General features: G+C 34.4%; 2 protein-coding genes across 4 annotated transcripts in view; one reads left to right on the top strand and one right to left on the bottom strand.

The window, feature by feature from the left end:
- The window catches only part of LOC143923099 (tyrosine-protein phosphatase non-receptor type 13-like), a 197,344-nt gene extending 178,470 nt beyond the window's left edge, over positions 1 to 18,874 (bottom strand). For 2 of the 3 annotated variants that reach the window (XM_077446606.1, XM_077446607.1), the window contains exons 1-2: positions 18,738 to 18,874; positions 18,094 to 18,139 (exon numbers count right to left, since the gene is read on the bottom strand). In XM_077446606.1, coding sequence (XP_077302732.1) covers positions 18,094 to 18,104 — 11 coding nt within the window. In that variant the 5' untranslated portion in view covers positions 18,105 to 18,139; positions 18,738 to 18,874. The remainder of the gene's footprint in view (positions 1 to 18,093; positions 18,140 to 18,737) is intronic. The other variant, XM_077446608.1, reaches the window with a different exon arrangement.
- Positions 18,875 to 20,827: 1,953 nt separating this feature from the next.
- Rassf (Ras association family member) lies at positions 20,828 to 25,660 on the top strand. The gene is made up of 10 exons (XM_077446695.1): positions 20,828 to 20,972; positions 21,730 to 21,824; positions 21,902 to 22,078; positions 22,158 to 22,364; positions 22,442 to 23,494; positions 23,568 to 23,716; positions 23,805 to 24,019; positions 24,454 to 24,563; positions 24,643 to 24,752; positions 24,825 to 25,660. The coding sequence occupies exons 1-10, from the start codon at positions 20,837 to 20,839 to the stop codon at positions 24,883 to 24,885; spliced, it is 2,313 nt and encodes a 770-aa protein (XP_077302821.1). The 5' UTR covers positions 20,828 to 20,836; the 3' UTR covers positions 24,886 to 25,660.
- Positions 25,661 to 25,690: the final 30 nt, after the last annotated feature.

The raw sequence follows: 25,690 nt of genomic DNA, 5'->3' as shown, positions 1-25,690 counted from the left end.
CAACGGGACTCTAGTGGGAATCGAACCTGTGACACTCTGGATGCTAAACACTAGTGTACGCCACTGGTTAATTAATAAATTATTTATTGTTTATATGTAGGTAGGTAGGTAGTTTTTACTTATAATACACCAGATGAAAGTTCCGTCGGTTCTATCACTAACTAGTATTAAATAAAAGAATTCCACAAAATATTTTCATCAAAAAATATAGTCATTTATTTTTATTTTTCATATAAAAATTTAGGACTGAAGAGGTAAGATATTATTTTAGCACTTAGTTATCTAGTGTTAGCCATCTAATGAAGAAGACATGCACTGACCTCATAAAATATTCAATACCGATATAATAATGTATGCCTATGTTTTTATAAGTAAAATTATGAAAAAAAAATCAATTGTTTATTATTAAAAAAAAAAATCTAATTTTACGGTGGTGACTGATGCTCGAATTTCGATGTTGGAATTGAAGCGAAACGTCCGCGATGCAAATCAACCAAATTTGTAATTGCTCTATTGATTTATATGTCATGCGGATCGTATGACAAAACCGTTGGACGTGACTGAAATATAGCGAGGCTGCGGAATTTAATAATTTTTATTCAAAATGTGATCGCATAACACGGAGAATAACCGTAATTCTCTTAGACGTACAGAACGACCCAATAGTCCGGAACGCGCACCAAAATTCGCATTATTCCTCAAAATACATACATACAAGCGCAAGTACCCACTCAATACGCACATTCAAAAGGAAAATAAAAGTGTCCGTAAAAGAATACGAATCGAGTAATTTCCCGTAATGAAACTGTTATTTATCGATATGGAGCGGCATTCTATGTACACGCCGGATTAAGTTCTCGCGAGATGAACTTGTACATAATAGAGGCTTATGTGTGTATGTGCACGATATTGCGAATACATTTTGAAACGTATAAAAAGTTGGATGAGAAACCAAGCCGCCATTGTCTTATCAATAGAAAGTTCACTTCGCAAGTGCCCTCCAGAGAGACATTAAACGTTACAAGTGAAATCTCAAGGGAGCAAGACGCCCTATGTAAGTTGTATCTTCTGTTTTCGATGGGATATCACTATTGAATCCAAACGTACACACACAAAACACATCACGGCAAAAACTAGACCTTTTAGGATATAAAATAATCGAGAGACGTTCGCTGCTTATGAGTTTGGATTCATACTAGGTGGAATTGAGAGCTATTGTCAATTCACAAGTATGTAGAGGAATTGTATCGCATTTCGAAAACTAATTGCATTCAACGTGTTCCGACACAATATGCGGAGGAATTAATTAATCCTGCACAGTACCTAACATACATATCTATGTATGTGCATATGTATGTTGCGATTTCCGAAATCGGAATACTGTACAGTCTCAATTTATTAATATGAGGCTGGATGTATCCGATTGGACGGCCACTCGTGAACGTTTCAGGAAAACCTACAAGGAATTCGAGCAATTCGCTGTCGGCTAAAATTAATAGATGTTAAATTGAGTTGTGGCAGCGCACGCCAGTTATAACCCTTTGTTATATCAAAAATTTCGGATTTCGGATTTTCAAATTTGGAATATTGCATTTTGCAATTTCCAATTAAAATTTTCCTCATTCAAAACGGTTGGCTATATTACCCAACGATCACCATCGAGTTTTGGTCCTTAGAAATTATTAATTTTATGACCCCCACCACCTTTGCCAGTCGCCTATATTAGAAAATTTAACATACCATATTACATCAATTCTATATTTTTCCTATTTTGATGACTTAGAATTCGGGGTGAATCTAAAGATTTGTCCAAATTACAGCCGGGCCACACTGGGCGACTTGTGAGTAGGGCTGCTATAATTGTCAAGATGCCGACCGGGACGTTTGGAAATTGAATAATAGAATGTAGCATTGAAAAACTCAAGATCTCAACTAAAATCAACAAACTTGCAGTCTTTTTATAATATTTTTAGATCGCGAGTTATTTAGACAAAGCTATGAGAGCACTTTCGTATTTTCATTTTGGTATCATAGGAAAAGGTGGACAAAGGGAGTGCTGGAATGGTACCCGAGAAAGTGTAAATGGATGGACAAAATTATAATAAAAATGTGTGAGGTGCGATGGATGATTTGTGCAAATGTGTGATGACGATTTTGGCACCCATGGATTTCGAAGCCCAGGATCGTCGCTCCTTTCGCACCGCTCTGTGTACAATTAAGTAAAGATTACACGGTGAAATGACCGTGAAACGAGGATGAGATTAGCTCTGGCAACTAGCATTTGCACTTGTTCTTTGCTCCCTGCCGCCCTTACACCCTTCAGTCTCACATTTACTTGCTTTTCTTTAGTGATTTTGTCTGACTAACTGACTGCTAAATAGAAAACCGGGAAAACTGACTTGTGAACCGGGAGATCTCCCAATCTACCGGAACGTGTAGCTACTCTACTTGTGAGGGACTTGGTTTCCCAAATGCAGTTGCTCGTGGTCACTCTTGGTCTTTCAATACCAAAAGCAATCAAGAATCCGCTCACCATATTAATATGTAACGATACATTCACACGTGTTCATAGTTTTCCACTGTGTAATCCCCGGCGACTAATCACCGAGTGTGGCACCCCCCAATACGTTATATTAGCTCCCCACACAATACTAAATATTTTGAGGGTTCGTGCTGGTCACTCAAACAATAACATCATCGTGTCCTGACCAAACGCCAGCAACCGATCTCGCTGGTAGACCAATTTTATTACTTGGGCAACCAGTGAGTTTCCTGGTGTAGTATGATGCATACATTTGATCTGGTCGCGCAACAAAGTCACCAGCCAAGTTCTTAGGATACAGGGAGACGCAAGGAGTGTGCGTTTATATGTATATGTGAGCTTGTTGTGTCTTCGTGAGCACTGTGTCTCAGTTTGCTAGTCTGAAAATCGGGATACAAGGTGTGCATCTTAATGTGTCTCAAATGTGTTCAAATTTAAACGGGTCATTATAATCGTTGACGTCTTGAAGTCTCATTGAAATTTGCGATTAAAATGTCTTATTGATTACATGCATTATTGCTGGATTGAAATGAAAACGTAGTGTTTGTGTGTAGCAGACCTCGAATCAGAAGATTCGGTAAGTACTTGCTGAAAATAATTGCCTAATTTAATTATTATGCAATAATTCGGGAGTTCAAATACATAGATAAAGTAAAAATTTCAGTATTTATTTGACAAAATTTATAATTATCACCGTGAGAAAATGCTCATGCAATGATGACAAGTGTAGAAGAAGGCCGTTGAACAAAGAAGACCTCAAATGACACTTCAGAGACTACGGAAGGTTTGACGAGATCAACTATGTATGTATGTACATATGTACATACATATATATACTAAGGAACTCAAGTAGTGGAAATGTAAGATCATATCCAAGGTACGATACTATTTAAGGTTGTTTAAAAATATATCGAGTTAAAATACGGCGTACGATGTTTTCTATAAAATCGCTTGTTAATAAAAATAAATATCCCGATCGGAAATAAAAGTGTGGTGTAAGCAGTTCGTAATGGAAAGTAATAGGTTGGCAACATTCAATTTTATATACATAAATATATGTTCAAATGTTACTCTGCTGATAAATATGATAAGCGCAGATGCCGAAGTGGAAAAAGGCAAAAAGGAAGCGAACGCCAATAGGAATGATGATAATAGGATCTATAAAGACTATTTGGTCCTATTTTATCAAAGGGAAAAACGGTACACCACCATCGGAAAAAAATTATAACTAAGAGCATTGACGAACGTGATTCCATCATATGGGAAATAACACAAAAATCTAATTTGAACTGTGAAAAAAAATCACAAACAAAAAAAAAATATCTATTATGATTTTTTTCATATCTGATTTTACATTTCTTAGTAAAACATATTTGGATACATCAAAATATTTTTATATATAATTAAATCTTTTTGTTTTGCTTTTAAAGCTAAATTTTTATTTTGCTTAAAAATCACTGACAGTACAAAACTGCAAAACGATAATAATTCCGTTCCGAACGGAACACATAGATACATACTCTTACTCTGCAATGAAATCACTCGCAACGGTTTCTCATCTGTGATTCGTACATATGCAAATGCACATTCGAGAGCTTAAATATTACAAGGGATTTGTTTGAATACTCCGATGCGCAAATCCCAGCATATATGTATGTATGTATGTACGTAGTTTGTGGATTTGGGACTACATACATATGTACATACATTCAAAATGCAACACCCGTAGATGGGCAAAACAGTCGTAAGGATGCTGAAATAGATAAGGTTAGTCGTACATACATACATACATACATATGTATGTACATCGATTTACGAACCCACGAAAACCGCACTTTTGATGTGTTAGCAAAAGGCTTTAGCTAATCAGAAACCAAGCCTTGTTGATGAAAAAAGTTTTAATAGCAAAATAGCCACTCGATATATCCATATTGTGTGTATAGAAATCTACATATGTATCAAGACACTTTAAGCCATATGTACATATGTATATAGAATAAAAAAAAGTACATCGTGTGAAGACTCAAGCAACTTGAAACAAAGTGAATTTGAATATGAAATTCAAATGTGAAGCGGGCGCTAAAATCCGCAGCGACGACGTTAATTATATTATATTTTCTCCTGAATTACGAATACAGACAAAAAGTGTACTATACTACACACAAACACATTCATAATTAAACAATTCACTCTTAATTAATTCATAGAAATTTAAAAAAGTCTAGAGGTTGAATTTTTACATGATTCCAAAACATACTAAAACTAAAAAACCCAATAATGCTCACGTTTTAAAAATTGATGTTGATAATATGTCGTTTTCGACCTTACTTTCATTTTATTATGCAAATCTAGTATGTACATACATATCCGTGATGTTAAATTTAATAAAAAAAACAACTGAATATTCAAATAAATTTAATAAAATGTTACTATTAGATTAGCCATGTTTAAGCGGGTTATATTACAAATACCGAGCGAAGCCGGGTAAAACCACTAGTATACAATGATTATGAGAACATTGTTCATACGTTATTTTCTTAAATGGCACTTATTAACTGAGAATACCCACACACAAAATCGTACGGCACGGCATGCATGATAGGTTAACTCCATCTGTGAATGGGCGTGTCTTTTATCATTGTTAATTCGTACGGTCTTATTATTTCGACAAGTTTCTCTTACATTTCTTAAAATATGGTAATCACCGTTATCGATCACTGTCAAACCTACATATGTAGATACAAGGAAAATATATTACCGAAAACACTCCACTTCACTGATTTTGGCCTGGCATAGATCAGGCGTGTTAACATTTTTTAGCACGTGCAAAACACGGAGCACGTACCACTTTGAATATCAGCGCCCTTAGATAAATCCATCCCAAAAAGTTAAGAGTTGAAAAAAATATGACCTATGACCAGGGTGGTCGATAAAAAAAACCCTTTTTGTGGAATATCGAAAATTTTATTTCGGAATTTAAAAATATTTTTGTATGCACAATTAAGATATTATTAAAATTTCAAAAGAGAGCTTTTTCATTACAAAACCTTTCTAAAATTAAATGTATTTAAATGTGGGATACCCAGCGAGTGTAGAATCGTTATTTGCAGTCAGTTTCAAATTGGTTTTTTTTTTAATATACATACATATGTACATATTCTTGTTTTTAATATATTCCAGAATTAAAGGACCTTCAAATAGCACAGACGCCGAGAATTCGTCCCATCTCCCCCCACCTCCCATCAGCTCTGCATGTGACCGTGGCCTCTTATAGTAATGGATACGTGACATGCACCCTGCATCCTGCTCGTACACACCCCAGTAAGGCACACAACATACATCATGTTCGCACGTCTTATTCATATATTAAAATATCAAAATTTAACCAATTACAACGGTTTAATTAGTTTTTTTCAAAACCCAGTCCCATTCCATTCGAAATGTCAGGCCATAAATTGAAAAAATGCAACAAAATCTGGTTTTTGAGAATAAAAATTGAAAAAAATATACACGGGTTGTAACCCGTGCTAATCTTTAATACTGCTGGTCAGACTTGGATATTTGTGGCTCAAAGTAGATCGTTTCTTATCAGAGTTTGCCAATTTATCAGATTACATTATTGAAACGGTTCCTCCATCAAATTGGCAAAAATCATCCTACCCGCTGTCACAAATATCTGAATTTGATTTATGTACAATATGTAAAAATTTATGCACAAGTCTAAATCCGTAATGTATCTATGGATTAATTATTGACTTAATTGTTTATTTCGTGTTCTTCAGCCTTTTATGCCTTTCAGCCTTAAAATAGCCATTCAGTCTTTTATGAAATACATACAGCGATTTATGTAATACAAATGCTACAATGTTTGTAATTTATTGTCTAGGAAGGCGCATTGGGGTCTACATGTTAAGCCTTCATTAGTATAGGATGAGATTTCAGTTTTATATATGTAATATTGGAAATAATAAAAATCATTAATAAGGAACATTCAAATTAGAAATTCAAACAGCAAAGAACATGCGTATTATCCGCTTTATGTAATGTAATGAAACCTACCTTCCATATACTTACATAACAGGCGGGATTTTCGTTCTATGGAAGCCTTAGAAATATAATGACCCGACCGCGTTTCGCAAACTATTGTAATGTATATATATATATTCCGAACATATGTAATTAAAATTTTCATTACAAATGACATCCGTACAAGGGAGGGGGTCAAAAAAAATAAGATAACTCTTCGATAAAATAAGATAATTGACACCACAAAGACACTGACGAAAATGAATTCTCCCGTTCGCTAAACTTTTCCTAGTTGAAAAGAAAACACAAGTAAATACAGGTTGAAAGCGGTCCAACGAAGGCATACATAATGCATGCGACTGACGAGGAAAATATATTAAGCGTGAAAAAGACGTGCGAAAAATATACGATAAAAATGTACGCGGTAAAGTGGACTCCCGCCATGCGGAGAAAGCGCAACAATCTCATCTCGAATTATGTGCATAACTAACACCCAATTATCTATTATTAATTAAAGGGACACGCACTTTGAGAGCCAGCGGGGATCAGACGTACGTCGAATGAGTTCGCATCGACGGTCGTCATTAATTTCTGCAGTGGAGCGTGCGAGGACGCACGAAAATCGTTCGCATTTCCATTTGCGAAATAAGTCACATTTTCGAATTCGTCGGAAAAGGTCAAATACATATGTACATATTCAGAATGGTATGTAACAAACTAATACGTAATTTTATCGATATTTGAATTTGTTCAGAATGAAACTGTGCTATTTGGAGCGAGAGTGCATTTCGCAGCTCGTTTATTCGTCATACAATTGTGCCTTAGCTGACATTTAATTCGCGATATCACCCATGCAGATAATAGTCAGTATATTTTTGCAACAAGGACCATTTATATCTATACAGAAAATTGTCAGTACATTGTCTATGGACGTGTTCCATATACATGAAATGTAAATGTATCCATAGTAAATGCACACAAATCACAATACATATAAAACGAATCATTGGCGTGAAGTGACTTTTAAAACAGAGGACTAGGTATGGACATATTGTGGATTATTTTATGTAAATTAAAATAAATATTTCTAATTTTTTAATGTCTCTCAGATTGTATTCGTTGGGAGGTGGCCTCATGTTGAGGGCTTTTAGGGTCGAATTATTTGACCTTTAAAGCGGGCTTTAAATTTTTGAATTATAATAATCTGTCTTGAATTTTTGAACTAGCAGGAATAACCCAAGCAGCCTGCCTACATTTCTTAATAACATCTTGTTTGTATTCAAATCTAAATCTTTGAATGATTTGTCGAACAACTGATCGAGAATGTAACATTCTAAGGTTGTTTGTTTCCGCGCGCTCTACACTGGTTTATTCTGACGGAATCGTTTCGCGAGTCGAGTCCCTTGCCATATTTGTACTCAAACACTCTATCTATATACATAGTATATAAAAATGAATGTCTGTATGTGTGCCTCGAATAGGCTCCTAAACCACTGAACTGATTACGATGGAACTTTCAGGATTTGTTGTATGCATGTCCGGGAAGATTACTGTGAAAAAAAATCGCCCAAAAACGGGAATGAGTGTCATTGCAACGCTATAATTTCAAGTGTTTTCGCGTCGCGATCAACGTTTTCGCTGCCTGCGTTTTTATTCCAACAAATGGGAACGGGAACGAGAACGGGAACGGGAACGGAAATTCCATGCGTTATTGTGGCATTGCAACGCATGCCAGGTTCAGCTATTTGTATATAAATGTGTTATTTTAACAACAAAAAAATAGTTCATAATAATGTTTGGTAGACACAAATCGGAATATTTTTAGTGAAAATTCTATAAATGCTTGAAGAGACGTGTAAATTAAAAAACGACGTCGTATTGTTGAAGTAGATATTTCACGTTTTCGTCCTTTAATTGTTGTTGAATATTTTTTTTTATAATAAATCGATTCTTGGAAACAAGCCTGGCGATTTTTCGATCCACACGAGGGCCAATTTTTTTTTAGTACCACTACTAGCTCGCCGATTGAGTGTGGGGACGCAATCAGTCTCCAGATTTTGTTTTATTTTTCTAATAGACGCCCTACTAACACCCTCCATTGTCGCGATTTTGTTTGGAGAAAACTTTCCTGTATTTAATAATGATGTAATGCTTGCAATTTTTTCTTTAGAAAGATCTGATTTTCTACCCATCTAAAAAAATCCAATAAAAGTTTTACAAGCAATTTAAATCATAAAACAAAGTAAAATTTCGAGATATTAAATACCAACTTACCTTAGAAATATGATAAAGTTGCAGTAAAAGAGAAAAAAACACAGTGCTTTTCACAAAATAATGAATGATTTTAACGGAAACGCACGTCAATATTGAACAAAATTCAGACGCAAACCGATTTCAAACATCTTTCTTTTGTTTTTGAAGACCTTTTGAGGGATAATCCACCGATATTTTTTGCAAGTGAATAGAGTTGCATTTAAGGATAAGATCACAAAAAAAATGAGGCCAAAAGTTCCCATAATGAGTTATTTACGACTGTGACAAATTTACCCAAACGCATCTCGAGAGGGGTGGCGTAATATTCTGGTCAGGGACTGTAGTTGTTTTCGCCACTGTCCTCTAAGAACTAAAAATATCATTAAATAATGGACAGGACGTTTTAACTTTATTACAGATGACCCCTTTTGTCCGACAAAAGATTCCCAAATACAGTCTCTCTCAATTTGACGTAGGAAAATCTACGCAGCTACGATATGAATGCCGTAGCTACGACAGACACAATGACGTTTAAAAATAAAAGAATGCTTCAAGTCTCGCCATTTATTTGCACAACTCCGATATACATACTACATACATATACTGTTTATACCTAGTGGAGGCGTATTTTACATCACGATTCGCACCAGTTATAATAAAAGGGCGTATTTTCATCCGACAAAAAATAATCCATAAATTTTATTTACTATTTCTTTATTTAAAAGTTATTTATTGGTCACAAATACAGTTTCCAATGATTTTAAAAAAAGTGTGTTCAAAAAACATATTTACATAGCATTCATTATATATTAATCTATAAGTGAAGTAAAAATATATATATATGAGAGATAATGAGAGCCTATAATGCAAATAGTGTGGCCAAAACACTATCCCAATAAACATGTTTCAATAGAAAATACTCAATATAAAATAGTATTAACAGTGGGAAAAAAGTCATATCTCGTCTCTGAACCATTTTTCGTGTCGAACAGTGTAAGTTCTGGCTAATAAGTTCAAATATGAACTTCGGTTTATGTACTTCAAGTTAGGTTTTGTTTGAAAACTATGTATGTACATATGTATCATGTATGTGTGTATTCGATCGACAATTCACTTTTTAAGTGTCCGCAATTCTCTATGTACGCAACTTTCTGAACTCAATTTTCATATTTGGATTTTTCGTGATCGATCTTATCCGACCAATGTTACGGTGTACACATATTTTTACTTTTTCTATATACCAATAGATGAAGATTTGTGTCATGCGAAAATTCGAACTCGAGATTTTGACTGATTCGAACTCAAGCGATCACTGATCAATTTTTCATGATCTAGTTTTTTCTTACAATATACAACATATTATTAAGCCAGCAGACTTGAATCCCTATAATAACATGTTATACATTTTTAATGCAGATATATAAGCCAGCAGCATAGCTCGCTGATTACGCAAATACTAACCACCGAGAGGTTCCCGGGGTTAATCCCAATTAAACAGAGTTTATTCGGAGTATTTCTGCAGTGCTGCTGGTCAGGCTTTGATATTAGTGACTCTAAGTCGATCGTTTCCTATCACAGTTTGCCAATTTTTCTGATTCCATTGTTGAAACGGTTCCTCATCGTAATGACTAACCCACCATGTCACCGCTATATGAAAATGATCTCAAATTCATCTATGTAATATATAATTTCGAAAGAGACTTTATATGTAAGTATTTTTGGTTGGGAGCATCGAAAACAAGTCAAAGTTTCTATGACGACGATTCGATTGGTTGAATATTTTTTTATTTTTTTATCAGATTCGCCATGTTTAAGCTGTTTATATAACAAATACTGAGCGAAGCCGGGTAAAACAACTAGTAATCTATAAAGTTACAAGTTTAATGCCATAGGCGTCGCTCGGGGCCAACCTGTAATAGCATCACGGTGAAATATAAATTTTTAATTAATAACATATTAATAATTTTTTGTCTATTGCGTACAATTCGGATCACTGACAGTAGAATTTAAGCCTACCTTTAAGTATAACTGAATTTCAAAGACAATACCAGTGAGGTTGGTTATAAATATGTTATCAAATTTCACAAAACACGGCAAATCAAGCTGGTGCGACTAAGCTTTTCAACAAATATACATACATACATAGATATATATTCTCTGCGTAGTACGCAATTCTTGGAATCAAATCGGAAGCACAGGCCTCCGCATACAAATCGCATTAATGGCGCTGGAATATGATATGAACTATGAACTAACTAAATTGTACGGTGACAATGGGAGAGATACGTCCCAGTTACAACGCATTGTCACCGAGGGTTTACAGGATGACAACTTTGAGTTGATGTTTCTTACTTGGGCACAATACGCTTTTATCGCACGGAAACACACATGACTGTGTGAAAATTAACCACGTCATAATCGATTTAATTCGCGTCTCCCGTCTCTCGTCATCGAATAATTACATCACGTCAATACTAACGGTTAAATTAATTAACGCGACATGGAATATGTATTAAAATTAGACGCCTAATTGGTATTCAAAAACTGTAGCGAACTCGGCTTCTAAAATTCGCCCGACGAGGGCGTGTTAACTTTCGCACGGCGAGAGATGGCTTCCGATCGGCAATCGGAACGTGTTCGAGATGTAATTGGCAAAGCCCGAACTTAACAAATAAAATATACACGTGTATATATTTTATTTCGGAAATAAAATATCCCTAAACAAGTGAAAATATAGGAACCAGGTGCAAACAGGGATGGATTGTCGTTGTGAATAATTGGGGAGCAGTTGCACAGCGGGGGTCGGGTATGTAATTACGCACTAATTTAGCATTCGGACAATGCAATTACACATCCGACGTTTCAAATTGCCCTAAAAAAAGACCAAAATAAAACGTTAGCCACGCGTGCTATGGAAAATAAAATATTCAAAGTGTGTGAAAATATTTTGAAAACAGCCACAGCATCCGAAAACGCGTACTCTTTCAGCGTAACGTGACCGGGTGGTTTAACTCCACATTTGATTTCAGTTTTATTTGGCGACATTTATGCATTATTATTCAAGTTAAAATTTCATTAGATGATAAAACAGTAGAATTAATTATTAAGTATATAAAATTAGGACAAATTGAATACATGTCCGGTAGCAAATAAGAGGAAATATAGAGACGTGTGAAATTAAGATGGAACGCACTTGGGCGAATGAACGCCGATTTAAAATGAAAAATGCCACTTTGACTGAAGAAAAAGATCTTTGATCAATGTTGTTTTCCAGTGATGACGTATGGATCGTTACCCAAAGTCCAATGCAGTAAAATAAGTATGGAACGCTGTATGCTCGGCATAACGAAGGGAGATAGGAAACGAAATACGTGGGTGAGAAGTATGACAAGGGTAGTTGATATAGTGGAGAGGGTGAAGAGATTGAAGGGCGACTCACATATGTAGCTTGAAGAATGAACTTCAAGGTATACAAAATACATAAGCGCTTGAATGGTTCCCGAGAGAGTATAAAAGGTGAAAGAAGACCACAAATAAGATGAGTGGATGAAACTATAAAAAAATGTATGGGGTGAGATGGATGAGAGTTGCGCAAAACAAAGAGTGGAAACATGTAGGAGACCTACATCCAGCAGTGGATGGTGAACGGTTGTAAATGAGATGATGATTCAAGTTAAATGTTTTTACATGATTCAAGTTAAATTATATAATTTTAAGATTTGCATTGAAAAAAAATTCAGATTAAAATGAAAAAAATCCTGAAATATTTAAAAGTATTTTATGCACACACAATTTAAGTCAATCGTAGTACGTATCCTATATTATTAAATGAGCTAATGTCGTGATTGTATATTTGTCAATTTTTATCGAAAGCCGGAATAACGATTTCGGCAATATTTTTCACATCCCCTAATTTTGGCTTAAAATCACAATGGAATGGGTATCGACTTTGGTAAAACTCAGTTGACAAAAAAGTCCTATCGGTTTTAATACTCGTAAAACATGAAACTCAATCATATATAACCCCAATTATCTCTCATTATATACATATTATGTCTACGGCCGTATGTTGTAAATAAATTATTTTTCGGTTTTCACAATATTTACTATCGAACAAAACACTTTTAGGTTACATGGTTAATATAAAAATTCATCTTTCAAATTAAATATGGCATTGTGATCAGTAGTCACCGGAGCCTGAGGGGGCCGTGTATTGTTCAAAGGTTGTAAATACATTGTTAAAGGTTTGCCGAACAATGGATAGCACTGTGACTATCCTACCTCTAGTGATCAGAAATCCGAATTCAAAAATTGACTCGATATAAGCGGGTCAAAAATTGATAACACGAATCTTACTCCAACTTCGCCAAGATAATCGTCAATAAAACCACGAAAAAAACTATTTTAAAGATGGACCCCACATATACACAAATACAGGATATGTAAAGGATTCCTACATATAGGCATTTGGGTCTCGCATATCAGATATGGTACAATCGAAGTGGATATTAATTTCCAGCATTCCACAGCAGAACGGACGAAAACGGCCCAGAGCTCGCTATTGATAGTTTATTGAATATATTTTTCATAATGGGTTAGCGTTAAAACGCACACACATACACACACACACACACACACACATTGGTGAATATCGGGGCAATGAGAGACCGAAGGGGAGCACAATTCGACCGCAGGGACACTATTGTACGTGACTTTTGAATGGCGGCGTATTGTTGGAAAAAGAAGCTGTTAAATTATTGAAATGGGTCTACATATCTCCGCCGAAACCGTAGAAATATGTTAAAAGGCCGCAACTTTCCTATACGCATACGTCATGTAAAGTACGCACTGTCAAAACCATCCCCTAACGCGCCGCAATGCCAAAACATTCAAAACGCACAAATGTTTTATCGCGATGTGTATCGTCGCTGTCGTAAATATCGAGTATTCATTTCGCATCCGAAATGTGTGTACTTATATAAGTATACAAATTCGATGCCGTTCGAAGTCGACGAAGGCATATTTTTAAAAATGCTCGTTGCAACGCTCTGAAGAATTTTTATTGCGGCCGGATTTCCCGACAGCCAGCTTAGCGAAAGCGCGACGAAATGAAAATAGAAAAAATCCCATGGAAAATAATCTTAAAAAAGTCCCCGAGACGAAAAGCTAGTATATTTGAGTGATATTGGGGAAACTAGACGATGTTTAACTTTATACAGACTCTTGGTAATATTGATAAGTTGCATACAATCAGTTACATTTCTTCTTCTACGCCGGATTCTGGTATACATATAATTTTTTATAAGAGACTTACTATGTATGTTTGTTTGTTCGTGACAGTCAATTTAATAAAAAAAAAACAAATGAGTATTCAAATAAATTTATATAAAATAAAAGTATTCAAATAAATTTAATAAAATATTAACTGTTAGATTAGTCATATTTAAGCGGTTTATATTACAAATACCAAGCGAAGCCGGGTAATACAGCTAGTTCTGAATATTGACTAGTTACAAAACAAAACAAAAAATATTGAATCATAAATAATACACATGTAGATTGTGACCGGAAAAATGCACGAGATATCCAAACTTTCAAAGATGCTCAAGGAGAATTAACGCAATAGAACTCCATAAAAAAGCGTCAAGGGGGTGTTTGGATGTTATCTGAGGGTGCTAACCTTTTTTTTGTGGAATTCCATTGCGTAAGTTATTTTTGAGTGCCTTTGAAAATTATGACTTCTCGAAACTGCGCTACTATTCAGTGCAATTTAGTCCATCTTTCCGGGAACCATGTAGATACGATTTAGTTTACTATTGTGGCTCATTGGGGATTACATATCAGCAAAATAAATCGGCGGTTGCGTTAACCCTTTGAATGCTGACCAGCGCCGATTGGCGTTTTCCCAACAAGTCCATGGGCCTGAAAAACGCCGACAGTCGTTGTATTTTGAGCGTGTACAAAGTAAATAAGAATACTACCCCACTAAGCCTTTCCAGGTAGCATTGAAAATAATTGCATTGAACATGGGTCATGTATTCCATGTCATTTATTTGTCAACGTTTACAAAGACTGGTTTACACCGGAATTTCTGAATTTATAACGATAGCAGAATTTTTCGATGGAAATCCCTAACTGCTGAGTATTTTCGATTGTGGCTTGGCATTTAGATTGTGAGCATTACATTTTAACAATAATGAAGAAGATGGAACTAGTTTTGGGAAAATACATTCATTTATAGACTTCTTTTGTTTATTTTATGTTGTTGCAAGATAAATTTGTCTAGAAACAGACCTTTACAAAACTCAAAATCCTCGGCGGTAGTTATCTAGGGTTTGGATTAACTACAATTTTTATATTTGCTTTCTATTGGATATCTAAATAATTCTAGTTGGAAATGTTGGCGAAATTTTCAGCGTGGCGGGCTTTCAACAGAACAACAGAAAAGACGTCAGCACTCAAAGGGTTAATGCTAACCACCGAGATGTTCCTGGGTTCGAGCCCTGTGTTGTTTTCAATTGAAAGGAATTTATTACAATTATTTTTGCAATGCTGCTGGTCGGACTTTGATTTTTGAGCTCCAAGTCGATCGTTTCCTACCAGAGTTTGCTATTATATTTGATGTCATTGTTGAAACGGTTCCTCATCAAATTAGCAAAACCAACCTACACATTATGTCATCACTATTTGAATATGATTTTAAATTTATAATCTATAAATTTATATATCTACAATTTTAATAACATAGTTGTCGCTCAGGGAGAACCCGTAATGGCATCATGGGAAAATATATATTTTTTTAAATAAAATAAAAATTTAATGCCATAATACTACATACAAAATTAAAAATAATTAATAAAAATTCATTACCGAAAGGAATGTAAGTATGTTTGTTTTTTGCATGTACTAGTACGGAAATTTCAAAAATAATCAGAAAGTCAAAAGAATGCAGGAGATCGCGCCGTATCAACTGACGAAGACGTGTACACTGATACAGACGTTTGGGTAGATAGTGGAGTGAGGGGGCGATGCGAATTGACCTCAAGAGCTGTGCATGCTGAAACCGTAGCGACAATATCATCAATCAATTCCTTTCCAAAACCACCCGTTGAAATATCAACGGGCCCAACACTAGTCGTTATATGTATAAAACTCACTGAAACTATTAAAGTTTTAACTCAATCCCTTCAGTGGTTTAGGAGATAAAAAAATCTATATCAAAATTAAAAACATTATGTATATCTGATATGTATGTATGTACATATGTATGCACATGTAATATAAGAAGTATGACTTTGGGTTAACGATAAAAATTCTGCGCGCGCACATTAATACGGGAGGAAAAGCCTGTTCCTCTTGTTCCTGTTGTATCCTGCTCGCCCAAATTAAGTGAGTATGTACCGTTTACCATGCACCCTTTTTTTTGATCTTTCGATTTTCGATCTTTGCCTTCCGATATTAGCGTTTTCGGGCGTTTCACATTCGGGCACGTGACGGAGACCGACTATGTATGTACTAGTGGTTTTACCCGGCTTCGCTCGGTATTTGTAATATAAACAGCTTAAACATGACTTGTCTAATATTAAACATTTTATTAAGCGAAGCCGGGTAAGACCACTAGTATATAATATATTATGAAGCAATTCCATAAATTTGTTTAAAATATTAAATCCACATATGAAATATTTTTTCTTAAATTACATAAACCGCAACCCAAAAAAAATAGTTTTCACAATAACTAGTTTATTTCAAAATGTCAAAAAGTTCTCCAGAAAAAAATTTTAAAAACTTATTTATACTTAGGAAAAGCGGCAGAGCCAATGGACTCAATTTTTAAATTTTAGGATGCCGTTATCGGGTTGCTCCTGATCGACAAATATGGTTACTAAGCTTGTAATTTATTTACATATGAACATAAATTTTGTAGATTATAAATTTGAAATCACATTCGAATAGTGTTGACATAGTGGGTAGGATGGTTTTTGACAATTTGATGAGGAACCGTTTCAACAATGAAATCAGATAAATTGACAAACTCTGATAGGAAACGATCGACATGGAATCATAAATATCCAAGAATAGCCAGCAGCAGTACGGATAATACTCCAAATAAATTCTTTCCAATCAAGGTCAATCCACGGGATCGAACACGGCAACCTCTCAGTGGTTAGCATTAACGCAACCACGAAGCTATGCCGCTGGATAAAAAAATATTTGAAAAAAAATCAAAGATTTAATATTAATATTTATAATACGAATAGTTTTAAATGTCACTTTGAATTACCATTATTAATAAAAAATAATTTCATAATACATAGTAATTAAACTGAAACCTTTTAGGAACAATTACACTGCCAATAATTAAACCATAGTTATAAATTATTTATATACTAAAAATATAAATATATCTACATATTTCTACATCATGCATTTGTTTATATGTTATATAAGCAAAATAGTTAAAATCAAAATTATTTGCAAACTTAGTACAATGTTAGATACTACATAATACATTATTAATTTAATTTTTTTTTATTATTATTTTAGGTTTAAATATGAAGAAGAATAAATCAAAATCTGTAAAAGGAAGTACAGGTAAGAAGCGTGTGGCAATATCTAATAAAACTTCTGAGACAAAAAATCCAAAAGGAGACTTTATAGATTTAGACGACGAAGAAGGAGGATTTGGTAACTGGTTGAAATCTGGTGACGGAGTTGAATGGATGCGTCTATTTGTAATAGGAAATAGTCTCATAGTGTTTCTTACAATGACATGGCCGCAATTTCAAAAAGCAATTAGTATTATTAAAGAATTTATATACGGTGAAGAAGACCTTTAAAATAAATCAAAATGTTCATAGCGTTGTTCAGAGGATTTTTATTTATCGGCATAGTGTTTTGGTACACCGTAGGAGTTTGGAAACTGATTGACGGATACTTCAAAGAACAATTCACAGAGTACATTTCAAATGAATTTGAAAAGGACGATAATTCAAAACTAGATTTTGACAAACTAAAATCTCCACCAGAAGAGACTAATAATAAAATAGAAACACATATAGAGAGCGATATTATTAAGAAAGAAGATCATGAAGAGTCTATTTACAATCCAGACTATTCAATATCGGATGAAATTTTAGAACAAGAAGATAATAACCATTGCAATGCAAACGGAGACATGTTTACATTGCAGAAATGTACAAGAAATTAATCAAATAACTATACATATACCTACAACCGAATCGACCCATGCTCGGTAAAAAATTGCATACCTTTTCAACATTACGAATGAAGATTTATCAGCTCTCCATAATTCATCTGTCAACATATTAATAATATTGATTAGGATAAGAGTTAATTTTATTTGTTAGTCAAAATCCATAATGTTTCATCACATAAAAAATAATAATAAATAATAAACAAATAAAATAAAGTAAAAATAATTTCATTCAATACCCTCACCTATCTACATATATATATATTCAAACATGAATTCATACCCCAACATTCAGTAAATAAAAGTTATATTTTCAAAGAAGGATTTATTATGTATTTAAATAAAATTTTGAAGAAATTATTTTATAAAACATTTATTTTCATGTAAAAATCACAAGAATCCTATTACAAACAGAATGTATCAATTTCAATATTGAGTTCACAGTGTCAAATCAGAGGTTACATGTTGAAACTTCAAACATATAAAGAAAACTTTAGAAACACTCGAAATACAACTTGGCGCACAAACGGTTAAATAACGATCGAACAATAAATACACAGGTGAGTCATAAAGAGCAAAGGTGAACGAGATTTAACAAAAGTTAGGGAAAGTTGGTGGTTAAGTTGTGAGAACAGTGGATGTATGCAGATGTAGACGAAGAAGTGGAGGTGGTGACGGTTGACGACAAATGACACCAACCTAGCGAGGAACCCTCGGGAGGAGCCGGAGATGACGGAGACGACGGTTAGAGTCGGCTGATCTGCGACGCCAAACGCCAAACGCCAAACGTCAACGGCACGGCCTCGGCACGTTCAAAACAACCACACGCCGTCTGCGCATGCGCCATCTACGACCTCCACACTATTTCAAATTCAAATCTCAACTTACTTCTCAAAACCCAACCGATTCAAAACAAATGAAAATATCACTGTCAATCGGGGATGCAAAGTCGTTTTAATATATCATATATCATGAGTCTGACTCTGACTCGTTTTAAAATTTTATTTGTAACATTAAATCTTTAAACATTTTTTCTATCGATATTTTTTTAATCTATCTCAATTTTATCTAAACAAGAGAAAAAGACAAAGATAGAATCATTGCGTTTCAGATCTGCACACTTTTTATCAATTCAAATCGCATTGCACAACTGTAAGAGAGTAATGATTTTTTTAATGATTACGCACAATCTACTTGGTTTAAAAAAATGCATTAAATTTAATTGGCGATAAATTAATAAATGGCTATTTAATATTTTAAAAATGGTAAACGGATAATTTCGCAAAATGCGATCTCGCGCAAGTCGATTGATGGAATTTTGGGTGCCAAATGTTCCATGATTGAGATTTTAGTGACTTGCGCGAGATCGCTTTTTACAAACCTCCTTTACATTTTTGCGGAATAATCACCGAACCTTTTTTCGACCATTGTGGCGCATTAACAATTCCTGTAATACCACAATAGTCTGAACTTTAAAATAAATAAATAAAAATATGTGCCACTCTTAGGCAATAATCAAAATGCCGCCTATTCTAAAATTGATACAAACGAACAGTTTTTCATAATTATAATATTGTTGCGTGGACGTGAAGAGGGGGCTTCCAGAATCGGAGAGAAAGACGCAGGAGGTTGTAGAGGTCGTTTTTCGTCCGCTTTCGTCGGCGCACTAGGTCGGAATCGTTTCCAGGCCGAGAGCGCCCCATATTTATACCCGTTGGGCACAACACACATACATAAACTATTGGTCGATGAGTAAGACGACCCCATTGGTCGTTGCATACGGCTCAATCATACGTAGAGGCCATTTTGGTGGGAACGAGAGATCAGGTGATCTGCGCTAGTAAACCATCGGTCCACGAGCGCCACTCACCTAATCTCTACGTTACAATATTATAACGTAGAGATTATGTGATTGGCGCTCGTCAACCACTGGTTTTCAACTGCTGATCCCCTAATTTTGCGTTCTCGCAACCAATTAGATCTCGTAATCCATCGACCAATGATCTTTCTATGCGGAGAGTACCTCATGGGTATAAATATTAGGCGGTTTTAAATTGTATGTCATGCTAAGCTGACGGGCCGATGGGTGAACAGCAGTAAACTTCCATTACTAATGCAAATTTTACTCCGATCTCAGAAACCCCTCCACACGTCCGTGCTACAATATTATAGTTGGACTAAATTTTTAAATCGTAAATTTATTTCAAAGCACAAATGTTTTAATTTTTTCATACAGTGTTGTCTAAATTGACATTAGTAGTTCTAAACTAAAATATAAATGGAATATAATTACTAAACTTTTGATTTCTTTTATTCTTCGATTTGTCGCTCCTCAAAATGTGCTGCCCTACGGCATCATCGTACTTGCCTTTATTTACAACATATATTTATAGCTATCAATTAATTATAAATAAGAAAATTGTTGAGGGCATAAAATATATTCAATAATGTCACAAGCCTCTTATTATTTTACTTTAAAATGCAAGTCGCTATGGCTACGTCCACACTACCAATATCTACACCCGATATTTACAAATTTTTCCATAACCAGTTTCTAAATAGCAGCCACAGGTAGTAAAAAAATGCCACAGTCATTGATCATACAAAAACCATCGACCGTATGAATTTAAAAATTTAAATATTTAAAAATTAATTAACACAGTGGAATTATTTAATAGTTACTTTATGAGTTCATTTACCGCCAATTTATTCCAAGTGGCTAATGATAATTGCACGACGAACTTTATGGTGCTTCTCCCAATTCGTCGAAGTTCGCAGTAAAAATACTTGTCCTGTAGATGGTCGTAGTGTGTGTTGTTAAGGCTGTTAGTGAGCTGTCAAAAGCGGTTGCGGGTGCGGCTACTAGGCTGGTGCTCCTTCGAAGATCAGTGGAGATGTGGCGCTGCCACAAATGCGATAAACCGGTCTTTTTCGGTTAGAACTGATCAAATTTCCAACCCAGAAGTTATAACTACGAACCCTTCAGCCCCCACAGCTTAGCCTAACTGTTTTTAACATTCTTGCTATCCTGCCTACCTACAGGTCAACCTCGTCATTCTCACTACCTTTTCCTTAAAAGCTCATTAGCTTCCCTATACCGGCCACTGACTTATCTATTTTCATATATGTTAGATATTCATTTACCGAATTCTACTATTTTAGTGTTATTGTTCAATACATTGAAAATTATTAAAGCCTGCACGACAAAGACTAAATAAAAATACATGAGATATCTGTTTTCGTAATTTTATTGTTAATACAAGTTGTGCCATATAAAAAATTTCATATTATCGATTATCGATTGTTTTATTAAGATTTTCAATATCATATTCTCATACGAAATATTTAGTAATATCAAATTTTCTATTGATTTGTATGATTATATCATAATTGAAATTATGTTTACATGTGTAGAATTTCATATTTTCTATGAAAATTATCAGTTGAGATTTTACCAGTTGCGTACAGTTGTGTTGATGTTGGGTGTGCTGTGGTATGAAAAATTAAAAAAGTGATATTTGTTAAAATGAATTTTATTATTATTTATACATTTATTCGATTCTTCGCTCTTTATACATGAATTTTTCAATTACGCTTTCGTAAAATTAATTTTTCATACACCACTGGATTATACCATCCTGTAATTTCATCTCTGAGAATCTTCACTATATCATTTTTATATTTTTTACAGCTGAAAGAAAGCAATCGTTAGGTTATGACTGGCATCCAGAGTGTTTACGATGTGAAGAATGCGGAAAACGGTTGAATCCTGGACAACACGCTGAAGTAATTATTTAATTGAACAAACTTTTATTGTTTCCATTGTTTTCCAGTAGATTATGTAACCATAATTTCATTTATAGCATAAAGGTGTACCATATTGTCATGTTCCGTGTTATGGTGCGTTGTTTGGACCACAGCTGTTCGGCCATGGAACAAGAGTGGAATCACATAAGAGTTTTGGACGAAAGGGTACTACCGTGAAAAGTGCAACTCCTGGCTCTGCTCTGCCGCGTTCACATTTGGAAGCAAAACTCAAGGTAATTCAAATCAGTTTAAAGTGACTATTCTATGTTTGATTACAAACAGTATAAAGATATATATTTAAAATTATTATAGATTTTTAACCAATACTTCGATGGCCGAAGTGGAGAGATTAGATCTCGCGAAGTTAACGGAAGACTGGTATTGGAAGGTGCCTTAAGAATTCATTGGGGTGTGAAAGGTGTTATTCATTTAAAAGAAAACGATGATCAGAGAACTGTAGTTACCGTTCGTAAGAGGAACTCATGTAGATATTCAATTGACCGGGGCAATGCTGGTGATGTTAGTCTTTTTCTTATATTATCTTTGATTTACAGTTATTCTGCAGTTATTGATACAGTATTTCCATTTTTTTTTAGTTATCTCCTCAAGATATCTCCAACGTCAGTTCGGATACAGGAATTTCCGTAGATCAAACAGAAAAGGGTGATAATGTAGAGATTTCGTCGCAGTGTAGTGCAGACAGTGGTCATCAGTCTGCCGATAGTGTTCCTATTACGTTAACTCCTCCCCCATCTCCTGCTGTTGCTCCAGGAGTAAACTCTTCAACTTTGCCACCAAAGCTAAATTTTCATCAAAAAAATTGGGATGAATTAGATGATCTGTTACAAGTTGAAAGAGTTTTTGACGAATCAGATAAAATGTTTCAAACCATGCCTATATGCCTCCCTTCTCAATCTAGTATAGAATCCACAGACTCTATATCTCTAAGTAATTCAGAAAGCACACCGGAAACTTCTAATAGTAATAGTCAGTCAAGTATGGATTCACCGCAAGAAACGAAGTCTGAAACACTTCCCAATGATGACTCCCCATTAGCTTCCTACTCTACTCTAAAGTCAAGTCCTAGTAAAAAATCTCTTATTAGTGATAGTAGTTACTTAGAGGATATCGGTGACTATGATGATCAAACACTAAAACCGTCTTCTGATGTCGATTTGAAAAAACTGATAAATAGAAATAATTTCATGCCGCTTGATAAAGAAGCTATGAGCCGTTCATTAAACGATGACACGCTTAAAGCAAATTCGCCTATAGATCCCAAAAAAATTAACGATTCTTTAAAATTATACGGTGATATGGTTCGAAGCATAAATGTATGTGATGTTTCCAACAATCCAGACAATTTTAGTATAAACTGTGAAAAGAAGCTGGAAGAAATTTGTACTGACAGCTATTTCAATGAAGATCATCATCCTAGAGGTACTTTAAGAAGAGTTAGAAATTATGAAGAAAATATTAATAAAAGAAACCAAAATCAGCCGCCTAAAAATAATTCAAGTGCCTATAATAGAGCTATATCTATGGACAATAGTTGGATTGGTGCACTTTTGAATACGTCTGGTAATGAAAACTATGAATTGAGTAGATCTATTTCAGGTCCTGAACATTTTAACAGAACTGCTCCCGAAGTACGTCACATTATTTACTATTATATACTTTTAAATCAACATATATGTAACATACCTCAATTTGAAATTTTAGGATAGTGCCTCTGATAATGAAACTATCAACTATGCTCATCCTGTTGATGATTATATTGTGATACCTAATGAAGGAAAAGTAGTAGTTAGACGAGTACCTCATTCACGCACTGGATCCACTGCTATTAAACGGAGAACTGGTAAACGTAGGTAAGAATTCGAGGTGTTTTTTGTCCGCTGAACAGTTGTATTTGTGGAAATGATCATAACTATATTCATTGTGTTACTGATTTTTCAGGCAAAGGGCTGCTGCATTAAAAAGACGTTGCTCTATCAATGGGCATTTCTACAATCGCGAAACATCCTTTTTCACTCCACCTTTTGGCAGTCTTATGTCTGTGTGGGTTACATCTCTCGTCTCTACTCAAGAGGTGATAAATCTGATGTTGGACAAGTATAAAGTGGACTCCAATGCTCAAAGATTTGCACTGTTTATAGTTAGAGATAATGGAGGTGATTATTTTTTTGCAATATTTTTCGTTTATTTCAAATAATTTCAATATTTTTATTTTATTTTTACTATGTTTCACTTTGCTGATCGTTCAGGCAATATACCTACATTCTTCCGATCGGTTTGAAACTTTGCCATTTTGCGCAGTTTGGTCACCGATAGAAATTTAAATCGATTCTGATAGTTTGATGGTGAAAAAGAATCGTCTAAGATTGCGAAAATTTTGAAGACGTTGACGTGTGGTAGCTTTATGTGTTTGAATTTCCGCCACCCACTCATTTTGTCAGACTAATTGTTTAAACGCTTATAACTTTATCTTTTTCACACTATATCTTATAAAATTTGCATTATAGGCTCTCATTATCTCTCATATATAATTTTACTTCACTAATTGGTTATATAATGAAAGTTATTCCATTTGAATTGTATTTTTCAGAACAACGCCGTCTTCGAGATGATGAATATCCACTATTAGTTAGAGTTACTTTAGGTCCACATGAAGAAATCACACGATTGTTTCTAATGGATGCTGATAAAACTGGCGAAGTATGACTATTTCTATTCTTGAGCTTAAATTTGTATCGTATTTTACTATCTTACATATTATGTACTTATGTTTTTTTAGGTTTCCTCGGAAGTAGCTCAATTTTTAAATTTGTCTTTGCATGAATGTGAAGCTATACTGCAAATGTACCACAAGGAAGAAGAGCGCGAGGCTGCGAGAATTCAACAAAGGTATTTTCATTCATTTATACATGTACGATATGTTTAAAATTTATAATGCTAATTTATATTCCAAAAACACAGGTATGCAGATCTTCGCTATCACATAAAACAAAGAATGGAGAGTTTAAAAGTTCGTTTGTAATGATTTTGTTCATAGCAAATGTGAATTAGTCGTGAATCGTCGTAGTGTATTCGATATTGCTCGTATTGTATTGCCATAATCTGCCATCGACGACTACGATGAAATTTTTCTATTTTCATCTCTGAGCACTTCCTGGACACTTCCTTCTTATCTGATACACATAGACTGATTTTAATCTACTTTAGATGTTAAGAGGTATTATGGTGCATTAGATTCATTTAGCTTTAGACAGTGAAGTATATCTTTGTACTTTTATATAGCAATTGGAATTGTCAAGAATTTGATACTGTTCTCTATTTTGTAATATGTTACATTATATTGCAAATTGAAATTCTCATCAACAATATCAAATTTCGTACAGGGTAGGTGACGCTAATTACTGTTTGCCATCACAATAATTTTCACTAGATGTCTTGCATTATCTATACTTTTTCAAATTTGTGCACAATTTAAACACAATATCTATTAGGGAAAACAAATGAAATCTTTAAATTGGCACTACTTTTTATATGAACTTATTTCAAAATTGTTGTAAAGTAGGCCTAATAGAAGACATTTTCACATTATTTTTAAAGTGACAATGAAATTTGAGTCTCACAATAAATGTTTTTGTAATGCCTATGTCATAAGTTGTTATTAATAATTACTTGTATGAAATTTTATACCATAAGAATAAGGTTTGATTTGGCCAATAAATAAATGCCATTGATTCCTTTGTTGATATCGCACAACTATGTAAAATTAAAACTTAAAATATGCAAAAATTTCGTAATTTAATAAAGAAAAAAATTACACGATGAATACT

The sequence above is a fragment of the Arctopsyche grandis genome, chromosome 3, assembly GCF_051622035.1.
Source record: "Arctopsyche grandis isolate Sample6627 chromosome 3, ASM5162203v2, whole genome shotgun sequence".
Taxonomy (NCBI): Eukaryota; Metazoa; Arthropoda; class Insecta; order Trichoptera; family Hydropsychidae; genus Arctopsyche; species Arctopsyche grandis.
This window is presented reverse-complemented; position numbering and strand designations above follow the sequence as displayed.

Coding starts and splice junctions, on each gene's coding strand:
- Rassf (XM_077446695.1), top strand. CDS start 20,837: ATGGTCGTAGTGTGTGTTGTTAAGGCTGTTAGTGAGCTGTCAAAAGCG. Junction 22,079..22,157: donor ATTTGGAAGCAAAACTCAAG/GTAATTCAAATC, acceptor AAATTATTATAG/ATTTTTAACCAATACTTCGA. Junction 24,564..24,642: donor ATGCTGATAAAACTGGCGAA/GTATGACTATTT, acceptor ATGTTTTTTTAG/GTTTCCTCGGAAGTAGCTCA.